The 20,824-nt window shown below is 37.4% G+C and overlaps 2 protein-coding genes across 7 annotated transcripts; one reads left to right on the forward strand and one right to left on the reverse strand.

The window, feature by feature from the left end:
* Window positions 1-163: 163 nt before the first annotated feature.
* LOC120747155 (interferon-induced protein 44-like) lies at window positions 164-1,717 on the forward strand. Its single transcript, XM_040052811.1, has 4 exons — window positions 164-218; window positions 337-370; window positions 570-768; window positions 1,157-1,717. The coding sequence occupies exons 1-4, from the start codon at window positions 179-181 to the stop codon at window positions 1,367-1,369; spliced, it is 486 nt and encodes a 161-aa protein (XP_039908745.1). The 5' UTR covers window positions 164-178; the 3' UTR covers window positions 1,370-1,717.
* Window positions 1,718-10,561: 8,844 nt separating this feature from the next.
* Window positions 10,562-20,237, reverse strand: LOC120747066 (interferon-induced protein 44-like). 6 transcript variants are annotated; one of them, XM_040052698.1, is made up of 8 exons: window positions 19,996-20,237; window positions 19,257-19,268; window positions 18,897-18,930; window positions 18,488-18,686; window positions 18,237-18,383; window positions 12,012-12,183; window positions 11,780-11,880; window positions 10,562-11,635 (listed from the first exon to the last, which is right to left on the reverse strand). In XM_040052698.1, the coding sequence occupies exons 2-8, from the start codon at window positions 19,264-19,266 to the stop codon at window positions 11,468-11,470; spliced, it is 831 nt and encodes a 276-aa protein (XP_039908632.1). In that variant the 5' UTR covers window positions 19,267-19,268; window positions 19,996-20,237; the 3' UTR covers window positions 10,562-11,467. The 6 variants fall into 6 exon arrangements, with proteins under 6 accessions (XP_039908632.1, XP_039908641.1, XP_039908618.1 ...); XM_040052707.1 differs by having other exon boundaries at window positions 19,992-20,017; XM_040052684.1 differs by having other exon boundaries at window positions 18,897-19,268.
* Between the last annotated feature and the right edge of the window lie 587 nt (window positions 20,238-20,824).

Genomic DNA, 20,824 nt, shown 5'->3' on the forward strand with positions numbered 1-20,824 from the left:
TTATTTAATTTTTTAATCAATAAAAATACATTAGTGAATTGTATTTCCCCAGTTTGATTAATATAGCAATGAAAGCATTGGTACTTTCATTGGTCTAATAGATTTTGGGCAAAGAGTGTTATGTTCTAAATGTTTTAATGCATATGTATGGATGTACTATTGTGCTTTTTTTTTAGCAATGGGAGGACAAAAGTCTCGACCTGTAAACACTCCAACGAGTAAGATAAAACATAACACAATAAAGTCAAACAGATCAGAAAAAATTACATATTTTTAAGAAATGCTTTCTTAAAAAATATTTTCTGTTTTCTTTGTCAACTCTGTGCAATTTTTCAGCTTTAAGTGAAGAATGGAGGAAAATACAGTGGAAGTGAGTGTTTGATCCTTAATGGGCTTTTTGTTGCCACGTAAACGTTGTAAATTAATTACTTGCAAAAATCTGTTGCTGTCAGCTGAATTTCCCATCCTCATTGGTGTTCATAGCATAGTCTCACCACTGTATCTGCACCACTATCACTTTCACTTTCACTTTCTTGACTTTAACTTCATAAATATTCTTCTTTGAACAGTGGCAAAACCAGTGATCTCCGAAGCATAAATAATTACCAGCCTCATAACTCTGAGCTCCAGCACCTCAGAATTCTTCTTCATGGACCCGTTGGTGCCGGCAAGTCCAGCTTCATCAACTCAGTTGATGCTCTTTTACAAGGCAGAATGGCTGCAAATGCTTTGGCAGATGGAATTTCTGGAAAGAGCTTCACTAAAACAGTATGTTTTAATTCTAGTATGGTTTAGTCAAGCTCATGTATTTTGTGCAATTTATTAAACAAAAGTCATGCAATTTGTAACAAAACTAGGGGACTGAAACTAAACAGCTATAAAGCTGCACGTAGAACCAAGCTCACTTGTTTTTCCACTACAGCACAGTAAAGATTAGCACTTAGAGGTCTTAGGATTTGGTCTGCTCTTGCGTGACAGATGGGGTTTTTTTTATTTTTTGCTTCTTGAATCTTTGTCTGAAGATTAGTTTCACTTTACTTTTCTCCGTAGTTGTTCTCACAGATATCAGCCTTATACTAAACCAGAAACCAGCTTTGTAGTCTTCAGTGATTAGGTAACCCTGTTATCTGAATCGTTAAAACCTTCTGTTTTACAGTATGAAACTTTCAAAATCCACAAAGGAGGACCAGGAATTTTGTATCCTTTTGCCTTCACTGACATCATGGGCCTTGAGAAGGACACAGGAGTTAAGGTGGAAGATATCATACTGGCTATGAAGGGGCATGTGAAGGATGGTTACAAGGTATCATGGTGTTTAAGGCATTTTTTGCAGACACAATTGAATGGTGTATACAATGACACGATTTAATTATGCCTTTAAATAACACATACGGTGTATTTAAAAGTTAGATTTAAAAATCAGAGGAGAGGAATACATTTGTTTAACAGGGATAAAAATCTGGCAGAGGCATGGACATGTAAACCGGAAGGGGGAAATCCCTCGTTACCCTTGGGAGAAAGCACACTCTGCATGTATATATGTGAAAAATTTGTATATACTTGTTTAACTGATTTGATTGTTTTCCAGTTCAATCCTGAATCTTCATTATCCGAACATGATCATGACCACAACATAGTGCCCACTCTAAATGACAAAGTTCATGTGTGTGATCGATGCCAACAACATAAAACATCTGAGTGATGATATGATAAAACAAATGAGGGATATAAGACCCAAGCTTGGCTATAGGATAAACTCATATTGAAATAAATAAGCTGATAAATATCACCTCAGCTCTGATCTGTGTATTTACAGGAATTCCTCAAATGGCAGTTCTCACCAAAATTGATGAAGCCTGTCCAGAAGTCAAAGAAAATATAAGAAATGTGTATAAGAGTTCCTACTTGAAAGGACAGTTACTTTTCTGGTGGTAATTTTTCTTTAAGTTAGCTGGAATTCTTTTTTTTTTTTTCTTTTTTTTTTTTACCAACAATTTAATTAGAGTAAATTTCAAGTAAAATAAAGAACTACCACTCTGAGATTCAAACAGGTGATGATGGCAACGTACTGATACTGGGCTGCTCTGAAGCAGATGATCAACTTTGGAGAGGACCAGGTCAACAGCCTGTAGACCTGCTGAGCCGTGTTTATTGCTGTGTTGAAATGACCTTTGGGTGTGAACAGGCATGTCAGAGTACTTCTTTGCATGCTGATTTTTATTTTCTTGGCTAAGAAATGTGCAAGCCATTTTTTTTTAACTTTTATGTTTTTAATAATATTCTTTTATTCAATACATATATTAAATACAATATACATCTATTGTCAGTAATTTTTATTTGTTTTTTGTTTTTTTTTACATTAATAGGCATCCTACACCAAAAACAAATAAAATAAATAAAATATATGTTAATTTTATGAATGAAAGTAAATTCAAATTCTCATCTATGAAATTGTGTAAAGTTTTTTTTTAGTGCTCTTTTTTTTCTTCTTTGCAGCTTTTTAATCTATCAGTTAAATATTTTCCAGAGTAAAATGAGTATTTCTGTGGCAGACCTGAGAGGTCAACCAACATAAAGTGATTTAGGGGAGACAGTAATGTGACAGAACCAACTAACAGTAAACAAACAATAGTAAACATGTATCTGCAGTAATATATGACTTATGTGATCTGAACACACATCACCTTGAATCTTTTTCTCCCTCACATCACCAAAGAATCCTCTGCTTCGTTTCAGTGTGTCTCAGTGCAATCTGCAGAGTGTTTGATTTTTCAGGCATGCTTTAATATTGCCATCCACTGCAATATTCTTGGACAGCAGTTTATCATTTAAGGATAGCCATTGTTAGCTAGCTAGAAAGATAGATAGATAAAGGCAAAACCTCCGCCCTTGACAATGATTATCTGGATTCACTTTTCCTTTTCAAACACACACATCCACACATGTGCAATAGCAATAACACTAAGTGCAATACTCTTTCTGGCATCATTGTATTATACTCATATTGTATATAGCATTTGTATTCTATTTTATTCGATTGTATATAGTATTTTATTTTAATTTATTTTCTTCTATTCTATTGTGTACAGTATCTTATGGATATATTATTCCAGTGTTTTTTTCTTCTAATTTTTCTATGCAACTTTGCACTGTCCACTGCTGTAACAAAACAAATTTCCCATGCGTGGGACTAATAAAGGTTATCTTATCTTATCTTACATTGGTGGTCCGGATGACCAGTCACATGAAGCTGATTATCAGCTTGATAAATTAGATAGTACATGAAAAGGGTGGCATTTCCAGTATCTAACCAATCACAGTTATTGATGCTAGCAAAATAGTGGCTGATTTTTAAAAGGAAAATAAAAATGTAGTAGCCTATAAGAAAAACTAAAAACAAAACAGCTGCTGCAGAAAAAAACAGTGGTGTTTATGAGAAGGAAAGTATAGTAGAGTAATATAACATTAAAAGTTTGAGCATTTGGTCAGTAAGACTGGAAATAAGTTGCTACATATTAATGAAGTTTGGCCTATTTGAAGGCAAGAAAGAAAGCGGGCAAAAATGAAGACTGTAACTGTCATGATCCTGGGTAGTGATGGCCCGTTTGAAGCTGACGCTCCGGAGCGTGTGTCGAAAAAAAACAACACACTGGTTCAGAAGCACTGTGTCGAGGCTTGCTTCGTTTGGCAAAAGTCACGTGACCAGTGAAGTCCGAAGCTTCATTACGCACATAACTGCTTCGGTACCTGATTCAAACGGATATAAGGAAGTGTATCATCCACGGGATTCGTGGAGTGTGTTGATGGTGACAGATAGCGAAGAGGTGATCATTCCACTGACAGATATGGAGCCAGCGAGGAAGAGAGGACGTTCTGGCGTGTGGAAATATTTTGAGTTGATTTTGCTCAATTCATTTTATCTGCCGAAGTGAAAAACTTGAAATGTCCAAAATCATGTTTTCATAATGTAAATATCATTACAGCATATGACTTTAGGAACACTTCCATGTGAATTAAAGCTAATGAAGACTACAAAAATGTATTTGACACTATACGTACATTACATTGCTACACAGTTTAGAAAATCATTTTGTTTATTGTTTTTAGGTGATAGTCTGCAGGATCCAGGGATACCTGCATATCTACCAACTTGCAGTGTAGTTCCTGCACTCCACAGCCTCTTCTGTTCCATGCAAGTGGATTTTCTCCAGGGCAGAAGAAACTATTTCTAAGAAAAGAAACAGACTCAGCCAGCGCACAGTAACACTAATCCTCTTTTTAAATGTAAATAACAAAAGGGCTACCTTACATAGATCATGTTTTTAGTTTGCAAGTTCTTCATTAGGGGTGGGTTTTGATTATCGCTTTTCTGATTACAATCCATGCTAAATTGAATAAAGTGATATTGATTCATTAAAATCCCGTGTCGATTTGTAAATTAACGTTATTATGCCTGAAACGCCAGCATCTCAGGTTAAACCTCACAACATGTCGTCAAACACCATACAGCTAAAACAGTAACTGGGAGCAGGTTTACGGATTCTGCATACAAACGTAAACACAGAGCGCGGACCCGACGCGTCAGAATCAGATTTTGATGTGTCGTCGGGTCCGCGCTGTGTTTGCCTCTTTTTTTTTCGCTGGCTTCTGCAGCTGCAGGTTTCATAACTCTCTGTTTACATCTCTAATTAAGTCTCACATGTGTCAGCTTTCTTTTAATAGATACGAAATTATGGATATATACTGTTAAATGATCAGAATTGTAATATTTCTGACTGAGGCAAAACTTTCCAGATTCCAATCAAATTGAATCGGATCCTGTATCGAATCAAAATGATTCTACAAATCAGTGACGATGCAGCCGTACTCAGCTTCCTAAGCATTTTCCCTTTCCAGTTCACAATCAATCCTACCCCTAGGTCAAAAATATGTATAGGACAATTGGCCTAATCTAATATTTTGTATGAACTTGTCCAGCTGTCCAGTGATTAAATGACAAGTAGATGGAGGCAGGACTTCACAGCAGGGGCATACTCCATAATGTGCTGTGCATTCTCATATGTATATTATATATATTGCTCACTTATTGTATTTACCAACATCAAGGAGTTATGAGCAAAGAAAGGCCACACCATAGTGCATGTTTAAATAGGGAAAGTTTATTGATCAAAATGTATTACGCAAATACGCATTACATTTTTTTCAGCCCCCCCAATCGAGAAAACAAAACCAATTACATGTTCAAAGCAACGGAACGGTGGCCCAATATCAGAGAGAACTCCACTCTTGAGTGAGCAGTGATAATTGAGCAGTCCGTTTTATTTTGCAGATTCAAGCTGCTCTTCAAAATTTTCACCACCAGATGTCACCGGAGAGGACTGTGTTGAAAAGCTTCGAGTAATGAACCGTTTTTCAATACAAGCTTCAGTGCTTCGGAAAGCTTCATTTGGCCATCACTAATCCTGGGTCTGTGACCCAGCGCTTTGAGTTTATTGTTATTATTTTTTAGTTTATTCTGATTTTGTATTAGTTCTTTGGGTTTGGTTGTCGTGTTTATTATCCCTACCCGTGTCTTCCCTCTGTGCTCTGTTCGTGTCCCCGAGTTTTGTGTCGTAAAACAGTCTGTGTGTTTCCTGTTTTACTTTGTAGGTCTGTGTCTCGTTTTGTCCATTAGCTTCGGCTGTGTCCACCCCTGCGTGTCATTTCCTCATTACCTGGTGTGTGTATTTATAGCGTGTGTCAGGCTGTGCTCTTTGCTGCGTCGTCTGCTTTACTCTGTGTTAACTGGTATTCATTCTGCGTCTTGCTGCCAGCAGTCATGCATTTTGCTCCTTCTCCCGTGTGTGTTTGGTTTCAGGTTAGTTCTTTAGTTTTCCCCAGTTTAGGTTTGTTTGCTCCCTGCTCTGCTCTTCCTGTGTTTTTGCCTCTTTATTACGGTGGCCCCTAGAGACAAAGCATGTATAAACTCCAAAACACTTACAAATTCCAAATAGCACGCACAAACTCCTCAACACGTACAAAATCCAAAACACATGCAAACTCCAAAACACGTACAAACTCCAAAACACGTACAAAATCCAAAACACGTACAAAATCCAAGACACGTGCAAACACCGAGACAGGTACAAAATCCAAAACATCTACAAAATCCAAAACACACGCAAAATCCAAAACACGTGCAAACACCAAGACAGGTACAAAATCCAAAACACGTGCAAAATCCAAAACACGTGCAAAATCCAAAACACGTGCAAAATCCAAAACACGTACAAACTCCAAAACACATGCAAACTCCAAAACACATGCAAACTCCAAAACACATACAAAATCCAAAACACATACAAAATCCAAAACACGTACAAAATCCAAAACACGTGCAAAATCCAAAACACGTACAAAATACAAAACACGTGCAAACTCCAAAACACGTACAAAATTCAAAACACATGCAAACTCCAAAACACGTACAAAATCCAAAACACATGCAAAATCCAAAACACGTACAAAATCCAAAACACATGCAAAATACAAAACACGTACAAAATCCAAAACACATGCAAAATACAAAACACGTACAAAATCCAAAACACGTGCAAACTCCAAAACACGTACAAAATCCAAAACACATGCAAACTCCAAAACACATACAAAATCCAAAACACATGCAAAATCCAAAACACATGCAAACTCCAAAACACGTACAAAATCCAAAACACATGCAAACTCCAAATCACAACGGAAGTGCTCCAGGACGCTAGGGGCAGTGTTGAGCTCGATTTGCAAAATAAACGGCAAGTTTGTTGCAAACACATGGGCTCTAGTCTCCGTCGCGCTTCCCAGGTTGCCTAGCAACCATGATACTAACAGCTGGAAACGTGTCATACAACTTTTTTTGACAGAAATGAAGGAGAACAAATTTTTTTCATTTGTTTGTTTGTTTCTACAAGAGCTTTGTGTGATTTGATAAGTATCTGAGGCTGAGACCACAGGACAGTAAAACATGATTTTTGGGCTTCATTTCTGTACTGAACAGTCATTTAAGATTAGCTAGTAAATAACAATTAGCTAATGTTGTTCATAAGACTAAAGTCATATCACTTTGGTAATGTAAATATAATATGGCCAATATTATGGTTATTATATTAGTCATTATTAGCTATTACAGCAGTGAACATGAACTCTGTGTCAAATACTGAGCTTCAGTACAGATTCAAGTTGCAGTTATTTACATGTCTTACCACCTTAAATCTTCACTCAAAGACAAGTATATAGGAATGACTGCCAAATTTATTTGCCACTGAAGCCGAAGGATGGCATCTGAATAAAACCTCTCTTGACATGCCTAGATGACATTAAAGCTTGGTTGGCTCTAAACTTTTTAAATTTGAATGAAAAGAAAACAGATTTGTTGGTGTTTGGACCCAGTGGCCCCTGTGAGTCCTCTTCTTTTCATTTGGAACCCCTGGAGGTTTATTTTAAACCTGTTGTTAATGCCCAAGGTTTTAAGTTGGACCAGTCCATTTTTATCATTTAAGGCGACTGGCAAGAGTGAAATCTTTTCTTTCTAGGCAGCACTTTGAAACCGTGATCCATGCTTTTATTTCTTCCCCTGTGGACTACTGTAACGCACTTTATGTGGGGGTCAGTCAGTTGTTACTCTGACATCTGCAGCTGGTTCAAAATGTATATTGACAGTGCATATATAGGTGTATCATATAGAAGAGACAAATGTTGTTCCTTCAGTATGTTGGCATTACTAAATTTGGCTCAATGCTTACATACATGTGTAAAAAGAAAATGTACAAGCTGTGATAACCGTTTCTGATAAAATGAAGAGTAGACTGATGTATTAAATATTCCTTTATTGGGTGAGAAAATCAGACCATGTCATAACTGCTTTAAGTCATACAGAATAGATATCAGAGCCTTAAACAGGCTGACTTCTGCTAATGGGTCAAACTGGGCAGAAAGTATACAAACACATAACATCCTTATAGAATATGATGTAACACTATAGATCAACTTACCTCAGAATATATAAAGCATATAAACAATTACAGCAATATGATGCAACAAACACAGCAGTGCTACTGATCCAAAATACTCAAAGCTTCATAGAACTGAAACAAACATTTATTTTTAGTTCCATTCTGCTGCTGATACATACTTTAGGTTTCTGAACATTAAACTTGTTGCTGCCTTTCATAGTGTGTAACCTGAATGCCCTGAGTACTTTCTCCCACACTGAAAACACAGGAATGATAAAAATTATTTGAACATTACCTAATAAGACTGATTCAGGACAGACAATTAGTTATTTTAAACTTTTCTAGCAGTCCTTCACAAACAGGGAACAGTCTGTCTATTCTCTCCATCTGTCAGCCGCTGCTGGCTCTTCCTCCTCCTCTTCCTCACATACTGCTGAGATTGTCCTGGTGGATCATCAGGGGTGCAAAGCCTCACAGATGATGTGCAGCAGTGGGTCCCTCAGTCTGTCCTCACTCTGGACACTTGCACGTGTCACACATAGAAATCAAATGTGTGATAAGCTGCAGGATTCAAACACAAGTGTGACTTATAAACACATGTTCATACTTTTATTACACAATCAGAGAGAAAGAAACAGAGAGAGAGTGCAGGACAGACAGACAGGTGACAGTCTCAGGTGTACACACTGCTACACAACAGCACCAGAGAAGGAGGATTTAGTGTTTGTGTCATTACGAGTGCTAAACAAGAAGAGTTCCCAGATGGTACAGTGGACACATGTGTGACTCCTGTGATTAAAGCATCTTTCTTTCAGCTTAACGAGTGAACCGTCAGCTGACTGACATGACTGACTTTAATTACGCATAAAATCATCACATTCTCTGTAAGATTAAAGTCAGCTATTGAACGGCGAATATTTTGAAGTAAAGGCTTTAAAACCAAGTTAGTACAAACGTCGCTAATGTCACATAACTTTCCCGACATGTTGCCAACAGTAATGTTTTAATGTTCTTCATTATAAAAACATTTGCGCATAAATAAGTGACATAATATTCAGTACTTACTTCTGAAAGTTTACTCTTCGTCCGCTCCCGCCGTTCTTTTTTGGCAAAATTATCCACACCACCACCGCGCTATGAAGTCTGGGATATGTTGGGTCATGAAGGCTACACCGACCCATCCTTAAAATTCAGGGAAATTTAGGACGCATCTGAGGGCCGCATTTCGAGCAGCTTTTGAATTGGGACAGTCTTCGTCGTGTCGCTGTGACATAATCGGCCTTAAAATGCGGCCTTTAAGGCTGCAGACCCCAAATCCGGTCATTGGTACTTCCTGGCTTGTGTAGTTACTAGGTAACAAAAGCTCAACACTGCCCCTAGCGTCCTGGAGCACTTCCGTTGTGTTTTGGAATTTGCATGTGTTTTGGAGTTTGCGCGTGTTTTGGGGTTTGCACGTGTTTTGGATTTTGTACGTGTTTTGTATTTTGCACGTGTTTTGTATTTTGCACGTGTTTTGGATTTTGTACGTGTTTTGGATTTTGCACGTGTTTTGTATTTTACAGGCGTTTTGGATTTTGCACGTGTTTTGTATTTTGCACGTGTTTTGGATTTTGTACGTGTTTTGTATTTTGCACGTGTTTTGTATTTTGTACGTGTTTTGGAGTTTGCACGTGTTTTATATTTTGTACGTGTTTTGGATTTTGTACGTGTTTTGTATTTTGCACGTGTTTTGTATTTTGTACGTGTTTTGGAGTTTGCACGTGTTTTATATTTTGTACGTGTTTTGGATTTTGTACGTGTTTTGGAGTTTGCATGTGTTTTGGATTTTGTATGTGTTTTGTATTTTGTATGTGTTTTGTATTTTGCATGTGTTTTGTATTTTGTACGTGTTTTGGAGTTTGCACGTGTTTTGTATTTTGTAAGTGCTTTGGAGTTTGCACGTGTTTTGGAGTTTGCACGTGTTTTGTATTTTGTACGTGTTTTGGATTTTGCATGTGTTTTGGATTTTGTACGTGTTTTGGATTTTGCATGTGTTTTGGATTTTGTAAGTGTTTTGGAGCTTGCATGTGTTTTGGAGTTTGTAAGTGTTTTGGATTTTGCAAGTGTTTTGGAGTTTGTACGTGCTTTGTCTCTAGGGGCCACCGTACTTTATCACTTCTGCAAATAAGCACTCACTCGCACCCCAGCCAGTACCTGCATTCTGGATCCTTTTCTCGATACACCACACGACTGCTGCCCCAGCCGTGACAGTAACGCTTAACAGACTTATTGATTTACCGACTCTTTCATTAAAACGTGGAAGAATGTGATGGATTATGAGCCCACAGATTATGATCCAATATTTCATCAAATTAATGCTTGAAAATAACTTTTAGTTTTTATTCTCTTCGTTGCAGACTTGGTGGTGTTTATCAGTCTTAGAATAAAGATGAAATATTTAGACTTAAAATGACTTAAAATGTAAATGAAGCTATGTCCAAATTTGATATAAGGGCAGCGAGAACACAAAGCTGCTGTATTTTGAGTAAATTATGTTAAAATATTTGCAGCCAGCAGGGAAAAATATCTAATTATAAAGTTGCTGCTAACAATTTTTATTTCTTGCTGATCATCAGGAAAATAAAGAAATTAGACAACACTGAAAAATTATACACAACGGTGTCAGAGGTATTTTCAATACATGGTGACAGAATCTTCCAGAAAATTGATCAGTAAGTAAAGATTTCTTACTTCCTTGTCTCTACTGTAGAACATAACCTGCTCCAGAGCAGAATATGTTCTAGATTACTACATTATCTAATTACCCAATCAGAACAGTAAGTAATTAAAAACATCTGAACCCATGAAATACCAAAATACCAACAGAGGGAATAACATAGAGGGAAACAAAGAAGGGGCTAATCAAATATCATTCATACAAAATAGAAGTGAATAATCTGAATAATTTTACAACAAAATGACACAGCCCGATAAAAAAAATCTACCATAACAAAGATTTTTGCATATCAAAATATAAGAGTAGCTTCGGCTAAATGTTTGTAAAGTTTTCCATACAGAGTAAAATAACAAGACTATATCTAACTAAATGTCACTCTACAGGGATTTAATGAAGCCTCACATTTTAATGTATAATGAATACAATATTCAATCTTTTCTTTAAATGAAGGGATGCATATTTGTCTTTAGTCTATAGTGAAACAAGATCATTTTGATTTTTTGGTTGTCATTATAGTTTTTACATTTAATACTGACAATGTTAACAGTATGACAGCATGACTGTGTGTCAGCTGACAAATACTGATAAAATGATAAATAACGTCTGGAGACAGACATTTAAGAACTTTCTTTTTTCAAAAATGAATGCTTCAAATCCAATCACATGCCTTTATACTAAATACAAGTTATCCATGCAGTTTTCATTAAAGTAGTATAACAAGACATGATTTATATTTTAGTCAGTACTGCGTTCAGTCTCACATCTAGTCATTCAAGTGGGTGAGGAAGTCGTTTCCATAGACAACGATTTGTTTCAGTGCACACAGGATAGGAGCATCAGTGGCGTCATCGCTGCTGTTTTCTGAACTGTAGTTCTTTACAAGAAAGATGCAGTTCACTGGGAGTCCCAGCAGCTGGCTAAAATTTTCAACCTGAGTATTAAATAAAAGTCAGTTAATTGGTGAGTATAAAATGATTTTGGCGCTGAATTTAAAAAATGTAACTTAACATTTTATAAAAGGTTTCAAAAGTCAAAGCAAAACAAAAATCAAAAACTACCAACAGAAAAAATTTACCTGTTCTTTCAGGTACTTGCTCTTGTAGATGTTTTTGGGATCCTGTTTTGCCTTAGGACAGGCTTCATCAACTTTGGTGAGAATAGCCAGCTGGGGAATGTCTGTTAACACAAAAACTTAATAAGATGTCATGTATTTGTTGTTGTTGTTATTTTTTATTATTACTGTCTATAGACTTGCATATCAAAATTATTCCGCATGATGTATTACAATTTTGAAACTGTTGCCTTACCCATTTCACTGGCTGCCAGTCTGACTTTTCTCAGCTTTTTCACAACCTCTTCACTTAGTAGAGACACTAACCCAGCAGGAACAACAGTGACCAGAACATGAACTCTGTCATTCAGGCTGGGACATGAGCGGTATCCCAGATCGCCCTCGTTCAGTTGCTGTTGTGGAATGAACTAAAAAGCAATTCAACAAGTAGAGATTTGAAAGATAAGAACACTATGTGGTTATGTAAGAATTTAAGTAATATATTATTTTGGTAAAGCGTGCCTAAATTAATGGTAGTTTTAAAGTGGCGACCAAAATGACAGGAAAGTTATACCTTATATAAGATATCATATTTTGACAAATAAGCAGCTACATAATAAGTTCTGATTCATAAAACATGAGTGCGCAGCAGCGCCTCTTCTTTCTCAGGAGACTGAAAAGATTCGGCATGAGCCCCCGCATCTTCAGGACCTTCTACTGCTGTGCCATTGAGAGCATCCTCACTGGATGCATCACCACCTGGTATGGCAACAGCACCGCTTACAACCGCAAAGCTCTCCAGAGAGTTGTGCGTTGTGCCTAAAGGATAATTGGAGGTGAGCTTCCCTCCCTCCAGGACATCTACAGGAAGCAGAGCTTGAGGAAAGCGGGGAGGATCATCAATGATTCCAGTCAGTCCAGCCATAAACTGTTCAGACTACTTCCATCAGGCAGGAGCAGTGTTGGGCAAGTTACTTTGAAAAAGTAATTAATTATAGTTACTAGTTACTACTTCCTTTTTTATAACCATTTCAAACTATTTACAGAGCAATCAGGTGTTCTGCATTCACAAATTATTTGTGCCACTCCAAAAAAATAATTTCTGTCCACTATAAAGGAGAACATCACAGCCTGATACCTATGGGCTCAAAATGTGGTCATAAATATTTTGTACTTGTAAATCAGTTTTGTACTTGTAAATCAGGATTTGTATGTGTAAAAAGAATTTGTGTGTGTGTAAAAAAGATTTGTATGTGTAAAAAAGATTTGCGTGTGTAAAAAAGATTTGTGCGTGCGTAAAAAAGATTTGTGTGTGTGTAAAAAAGATTTGTGCGTGCGTAAAAAAGATTTGTGCGTGTGTAAAAAAGATTTGTATGTGTAAAAAAGATTTGTGTGTGGACTTAGCCAAAAAAACCCTGCAAGTTACAACTACGAATTTTGACCCTATTTTTCTTCCGTTCATCTGATTGGTGAATGTCATGTCAATCACAAATGTAACAATCCAATCAGAGAACAGATGGGTTTGGCTGTCGGAGGGGCGCTTTTTTTGAACTGCAGGTCTTTGAAGGGAATAAATGCCCTTTTACATGCCAACCCAGCGTTTTCCTTCATCACCACGAAGGAAAACAGTCTGTGGTCGTCCGAGTTTGGTGATTTTTGTGTCACAGGACTACGTGTTTAATACAGGGACTTCCACAGCCTTTTCAACAGCGCTGCGGACGCAGGGGGGGCAGTGTTTTGGAAATGACAGTCTTCATTACAAAGCTTTCTTCGTTATGAATTAGCATACATGTTTTTATTGAACATTTGAAGAACTAGCAAAAAAACCCCCACAAACTCTTGTAGTTCACATAAAGTCAGAGATAAAAACGACAAGGAGCAGGTGCATCTAGTACAGGTAGAACTGCTGCAAAAACCCACAGAGCTCAGCAGCCAGCAACAAATTCTGGATCCTTTGCTTTTAGTTAGCAATAGCAGCACATCCTGCGTCCGATGTGAAAGGACTTTTATGCTGCGCACTGTGACTCACAGCAATGGTCCCGGGTCAGCCCTGACGTTGTGTTAAACTAATCCTAAAGTAATAATGGTATTTCTAACCACTGACATACCACAACTTTATCCTTTCAACAGCTGCTGAAAGTAAGGGGACCTAACTGCTATCGGATATTTATATAGAGATTACCCTTCAAGGACCTGCAGTTCAAAAAAGTGCCCCTCCGACAGTCAAACCCATCTGTTCTCTGATTGGATTGTTTAATTTGTGATTGACATGACATTGACCAATCAGCTTAAAGGAAGAAAAATAGGGTCAAAATTCGTAGTTGTAACTTGCAGGGGGTTTTTTGGGCTAAGTCCACACACAAATCTTTTTTACACATACAAATCTTTTTTTACCCATGCACAAATCTTTTTTACACATACAAATCTTTTTTACGCACGCACAAATCTTTTTTACACATACAAATCTTTTTTATGCATGCACAAATTTTTTTTACACATACAAATCTTTTTTACACATGCACAAATCTTTTTTACACATACAAATCTTTTTTATGCACGCATAAATTTTTTTTACACATACAAATCTTTTTTTACAAGTACAAAATATTTATGACCACATTTCGAGCCCATAGATACCTGCAGGTCTGACAGCAGCAGGTGTATCACTCATCCTGTTTTTTAAATGGAGACAGCAGTCGCCTCATTGTTCTGACACACAACACAAAACTATCCATAACACTACACACTAACTACACAAGACAACACGTTAACTACACACTCCAAACACGCTAAATCTTTCACATCTCAAAACTCGCTCTCTCTCTTTTTCTGCTCTCTCTCTCTCTCTCGTCTCTCGCCGTCACTCCTAAAACTTCGCCCTCCTCGCCTAAACAACCAAATGTCATGTTGCCATATCATTTTTTGATTGGTCGACATGGTGCATTTTTCCACCAACACCAAAGGGTTGGTGGAAATACCCGTGTACGTGTGGACGTTCACGGGTATTTTGAGGCTACGTCCACACGTACACGGGTATTTTTGAAAACGGTGATTTTCCGTTTTCGTTTCGACGGCTTGCGTCGTTCACGTCAAAGACCCGGCTCTAAGAGCCATTTCGTTCGCGACCGACCCATCACTAGTGGAGGGACAGTAACTGTGACAGTAACTCTGTGTGTGTATATGTAAGCATTTAAACACTGCAGAGAGTACAATTAACAGTAACAGTATTGTAGAAATTCATTTCACCGAAACAATAACGTGGCGCACAGTGTGACGTCAAAAAAGGCGCACACCTTTGACGCTGCGTTTTCTCCGTTTTTCTCATCCACACGTAAATGCAAAAACTTTTTGAGTTTTTGAAAATATCCACCCTGGCAGGCGTTTTTAGTGACCGAAAACACCGTTTACGTGTGGACGAAAAGTGCAAACGCATAGAAAAATCTGCGTTTTCAAAAATACCCAGGTACGTGTGGACGTAGCCTGAGGGACAGCTTTTTCCATCAGGCCACCAGACTGCTGAACACTTCCTAGACACATCACTTTCAGTTACCGGAACTTGACATTATGCACTCCATAGTGTACATAAATGCCATTTCTTTTGCACAATATCCAATTGCTAACCTCTGTATATTTTATTTTATTTTATGTTATATATATGCACACACACACACACATTATATCCCGGTCACTTTTGACCGGGAACACCACAAAGTTGATTAAACCACTCAGTTTTTCAATGTGTAAATCGGTTAGATTTGACCCAAACACGCGCGTCACTGCAACTCCCCCTGGCTTCTGCTCCGCGGCTGCTGAGTGAGCCCTCATCTGGGACTCTCCTCAGCTCTTACTGGGACAGTGGCGCGGCTGCCCCTCTGTTGGTCTTCCTTGGTCTCTTGTGTTCTGGGGGCCTCTGGATGTCTGGAGTTTTGATCTCCTCCATACCTGCTTCATGCCCTGGAGGACGGGGCTGTGGCTCCCCACACTCCCTAGCAGATCGTTACATGGAGAAACCTTTGGAATGCAAGCATGCTGATCCACACAGGTATGCACACAGGTGTACACACGGGTATTCACAGACGCGGACTACAGCTTTCTTGGCTGCTGCCTCAAAGCACATCGTGCGCTGTCTATCTTGCGTGCTGCACAATATCGTTTATTATTTAGTATCTACTGATATCTACTGCTAGCTAGTTTATTGTGATGGTGCCGTTTTTTTTTATTATGTTGCTCTTTGTTGTTTGCTTTCTCTTCTGTTTTTTTTCTCCATACAGGTGACCCAGGTGTTTTTTTTTTTTTTTTTTTTTTTTTTTTCTTTCTTCCCCCCCTTCTCACCGTCTCTTCTCCCCTTTGGTTTTCTTTCTCTCCCTCTCTTTCTTTCATTCTTTCTCCCTGTCCTATCCCCCAGTCATGTCTGTCCCGTTTGTAGCAACTGAAAATAAAATAAATTCATAATTATAATAAAGGTCAATCAAATGGACCAATATGGCAAGGCCATGATGATCCACTTGGTAAAATAAATCCGCTTGGCATCTTTCTTGGCCTTAAGACAACAATTCTGATGGCTAAAGATCCAAACGGGACACAAAAAAAAAAAAAAAAAAAAAAGATTTGACCCAAACACGACCATATATTTGGTATAAATATTCAGTAATGCACATACATTCTTATATTTGTACATATATTCATTCTTATAGTTCTCATATTCCTATTCTCAGTGGCGGTCCTGGCCTGTTTGGCACCCTGGGCGAACACTCCCTATGGCGCCCCCCCCCCCCCACCTACACACACACACACACACACACACATTATGGATTATACATTAACATAAAACTTGTTGGAGCCATACTGAATTTCACCAGAGAAACACACACATACATGAAGAGAGAGTATGCATACTATGCAAGCGGCTACCAAACAGCCATCATAATTCGCCATACAATGAGAACAGGACAAATAAAGAATTGACAATGACTAATTAATATTGTGCTGAACACACGCTCTTTTCTGGAATATTCTCACTAATTTTCTTGATATTTATTTATAATCACCTCTGTTAATCCTTGATATTTATAATTGAGTGATCTGTACATATTAGTGCTATTTCTTAAATGTGTAAAATCTGTCACATAATGTATTGTTTGGAGTTTAGTCTGTTACTGTTACTATTTTTACCATTTCTTCTTGGAGCAACTGTAACCCACATAATTTCCTTAGGGATTAATAAAGTATTCTGATTCTGATTGTTTCAGGATACATGACCTGCCATTATCCAATGACACATCTGCTTACCTGTATCTTTTGCTCATTTCTCCTCCTCTTCTTTTCTCTTTTTTCTAAACTGAGCACCTGATGGCTTTGAACTTTTCTTGTCCATCTTGGTTTTAATTTTGCACTCCAGTATGAACACCCATCCCCCAACCCGAGGATCACCACAACATAACCTAACAGACCTACACCTTAGTTCACAGATTTTCTTTGTCTAAGGTGTATTTCTGGGATTTCGCACAACCCAGGGTTCAAATCATGAATACATAATGGACTTGGATTTACAACATTATGAATGAAATCTGCTCTATTTGGAAGCAGCAGGTCTTCCTCCCCTTTTGACGGGTTGTGTGTGAGACTTTAAATCATCAAACTGTAAATTATAAATTTTAAATCAATTTAAAATTTATAATTTTAATAACAATAACCCGGGTAAAGGGATTATTAATAACAATAATCCCTTTACCGCGAGCCCTAAAGTGCATATTTATTTTCTTACTCCTCTTATATTTATTGTTTGTTTACTTGCACTGCTGTAACTGGAGGCTCGTCGTCTCGTCTCTGTATATACTGGACTGTATATAGTGGAGATGACAATAAAGTTTACTTTGACTTCAGCAGCGAGCAGGCGCAACGAATGCTCTCGCGCTCACTTTTCGCGTATAGAATTTCGAAAGAACATCGGTGCAAATTATAAATCTGTATCATAATGTCTGGTGTTTTCATGTTTGTTGGTTTGTTTTAATTTTGTTTTATTTTGCGAGTTGGTTATTAGACGCTGCTCCAGCCAGCCAGAGAATCACCCGCCGCCCCGCCCTCTCCTCCCTGTGCCGCAAGCAGCAGGCGCACTTCGCAAACGGAGGGCGCCCTTACACCCAGCAAACCCAATCGGTGCCTAGGACATTCCCGATATGCGCTGGCATGATGTCGGGGCAGCATGAGTACGAGTAGTTTGTTTTTTTTGCCAATGCCCGTGATGCCGCCCCCCACCACGATGCCGCCCCGGGCAACCGCCCGTGTCGCCCGTATCAAAAACCGCTACTGCCTATTCTTATATTTTCCTTGTTCTTATGTTTCTTGTATTTTGCAAACCTCTGTTGCTTATGAAGCTTGCACACAATTTCACTCACATGTGCTGTACCAGTGTACCAGCACATGTGATGTGACAATAAAAGTGATTTGATTTGATTTGAAATTAAAGTTCAGAACAGTGTACCTCGTAACCATCTGTAACATGTCCCCTCAGGGCAAGTTTGATGTCGTCCACATGAATGCCAGCATTCTTTTGCTCCATGCCCATGATGTCGTTGCAAACAAAGGAGTAATGACCTTGACTGCCTTTGGAGAATTTGAAAGTTTTGTACTGAAAGCAGAATATGGAGTTAACAAATCCTCATTTAAACCAACTATAATCAGTAATTTAATCAGTATTTGATTTGTTTGTAGATAGATAAGGTAGATTGATACCTTTTTAGTGAAAGTTTTTCCAGAGATTGCATCAGTCAAACCTCGACCAGTAACTCTACCTTGTAAAACACTGTCAATAGAGTTGATGAAGCTTGATTTTCCTGCACCAGCTGGTCCCATAAACAAAATTCTGAGATGATTTACATCCTTATTTCGAGGTTTATATGAATTCAGAAATTCCAGGATATTCTCATTTTTCCTGTTTCAATGAAAAACAAACACGTGTGAAAATACTGCCTGACTTTATTTTCTAATATTTGATGATTTATTTTTTTTTATAATATATACACAGCATTGTGACTGAGGCTGTGCTGTTACACACACCAGTTAGTAAATGCAGCAAACCACATAAATCATGTAAAGGAGTAGAGATGCACTAAATGAATAACTGTATATCCATCATACTCACTCTGGAAAAGGCCTCCATGGCTTACTAAAAGTTGCTAAAGAAAAAATAACACGTTCACATAATGGTAACATAATATGAACACATGAATAAAATATGAACATCAGGACATTTCAAAATCAACTTTTAATCAACTTTTACCATCCCTTGTTTTCAATAATTAAGTGTCATCAAGTGTTATAGTTATACAAATTTGACTTGCAATAGTGGGAAAAATCTGATTAGAAGTTAGAAATGCAGAGTCCAGTCTCACAGTAAAATGTTGAGGTTGAGGAAACAATTTTCTGCTTTCAAAATGTTGCACAGCTTTTCAGCATTTAATTTAAAGACACAGTTTTGTTGTTAGAGCAAGTCAGGACTTACATGATCCCATATCTGTAAACAAGACAATTACATGGACAGGTCAACTATCAAATATTAAACTGACATAAAAAAATATTTCTGAAAGAAATGTTGTACAGTGGTTCCTCGCTATTTCGCGGATTTCTTTTGGTGCAATTTTGCATGTGATTTTTATTTTTACAGCGCATCGTGTTCTGATCGGAATCCTGATCAGCTGCAGACCATTTTCAGTCAATCTCGTGCCATGTCTCCTGTACAGTACAGAATGCATTCAGCTTGTCAAATTTACATACATCTTCGATAGCAGAAGACAACAAATACAACTGTGTCGACGTCGTAAGGCGCATTAAGCGAAACCAAACAGTACGATAAGTCGAACTTTACTCATCTCATTCTTCTTGCTTCCTCTACTTCCGTACCATTGAGTCATTAATGTTGAATTCTCTCGCAGCTGCTCTATTCCGATGTTCTTGACCTGAAAACAGGGTTTGATCTTTCGTTTCACTCTATAATACTGGACTTATTTTTCTACGAAGGTTTGAACTTTGAGAGTGTTTAAACAAGAGAGAAACATGAAAATGTCAATGCCTATCTGAGAAAAGTGTATAAAGTGTGTAGTGAGAGGTTTTACAGCCTTAAAAAATCTATAATAATTGTAAAAAGCAAAGTTCGCTACTTTGCGGATTTCACCTATCGCGGGTTATTTTTAGAACGTAACACGAGGGAACACTGTAATTTCATAAACTCATTACTCACCTACCTACAAAGAAAGTCTAATGTTGTTTTCTTTTGTCTTTAAAATTTCACTAGAAAATACAAATAAAAGGTTGAGAGAGAGAGAGAAAGGAAGCATTTTTAGGTAGCACCACCAATTGTAACTAAATGACAATTAATTACATTGTTGTGAAAAAATTACAAATTTATAAAAAAGAATACAAAGAATAGAAAGAAGAAGTAACTTCATTGAAATGCAAATAATAATATCACAGTTATTCTGAAAGTCCTTACCTCCTCCTGTGTGGCTCTGGACAGTTTGCAGTGCAGGCAGACAGAGCTTATATATATACAGTTCTTGCTACTTTCACTTTCTTTTTTACTTTTCTTGATTTTTGACTGAGTTTACAGTATACCACATTACTTGACTTGACTGGCACTTTCACTATGTTCACTTAAGATAAGATAAGATAAGATTTTATTGATTCCACAACGCTGAAATTTGTGCGTTCCCATATGGAAAAGATATATATAAATCTTATAAAGTTTGTATCTGTCTTATGTGAAACTTGTATGAAAAGCATACAAGAGTGAAAACAGATATAAGATCCCTTGAAGAATTATATAATGAAACTTGTATGTTTTGGATACTTACTAAAACAATATATGAAAGTAATGAGAAAGTGGCCACTTTCATGAGTAAATCATATAAGTTTTTACTATTTCTTTTCCATATGGGTTACCCCAGCTCAGGTACAGATAGCAGACGATAAATACAAAAATACAAATAAAATACAAACAAATACAAAATAAATAAGATAATTATCTTATATACGATAAGTCGATTAGTGTATATAGTGTGTTAATACACTATA

The sequence above is a fragment of the Simochromis diagramma genome, unplaced genomic scaffold, assembly GCF_900408965.1.
Source record: "Simochromis diagramma unplaced genomic scaffold, fSimDia1.1 OVJJ01000321.1, whole genome shotgun sequence".
NCBI classification, from domain to species: domain Eukaryota; kingdom Metazoa; phylum Chordata; class Actinopteri; order Cichliformes; family Cichlidae; genus Simochromis; species Simochromis diagramma.

Bases quoted from the DNA above. Each gene is read 5' to 3' on its own strand.
- LOC120747155 (XM_040052811.1), top strand. From the start codon at position 179: ATGGGAGGACAAAAGTCTCGACCTGTAAACACTCCAACGA. The intron at 219-336 runs GTAAGATAAAAC...GCAATTTTTCAG, and splicing joins ACCTGTAAACACTCCAACGA to CTTTAAGTGAAGAATGGAGG. The intron at 371-569 runs GTGAGTGTTTGA...TTCTTTGAACAG, and splicing joins TGGAGGAAAATACAGTGGAA to TGGCAAAACCAGTGATCTCC.
- LOC120747066 (XM_040052684.1), bottom strand. From the start codon at position 18,997: ATGTTCATATTTTATTCATGTGTTCATATTATGTTACCATTATGTGAA. The intron at 18,687-18,896 runs GTGAGTATGATG...TCATTGAAACAG, and splicing joins CCATGGAGGCCTTTTCCAGA to GAAAAATGAGAATATCCTGG. The intron at 11,881-12,011 runs GTAAGGCAACAG...TTGTGTTAACAG, and splicing joins ACTGGCAGCCAGTGAAATGG to ACATTCCCCAGCTGGCTATT.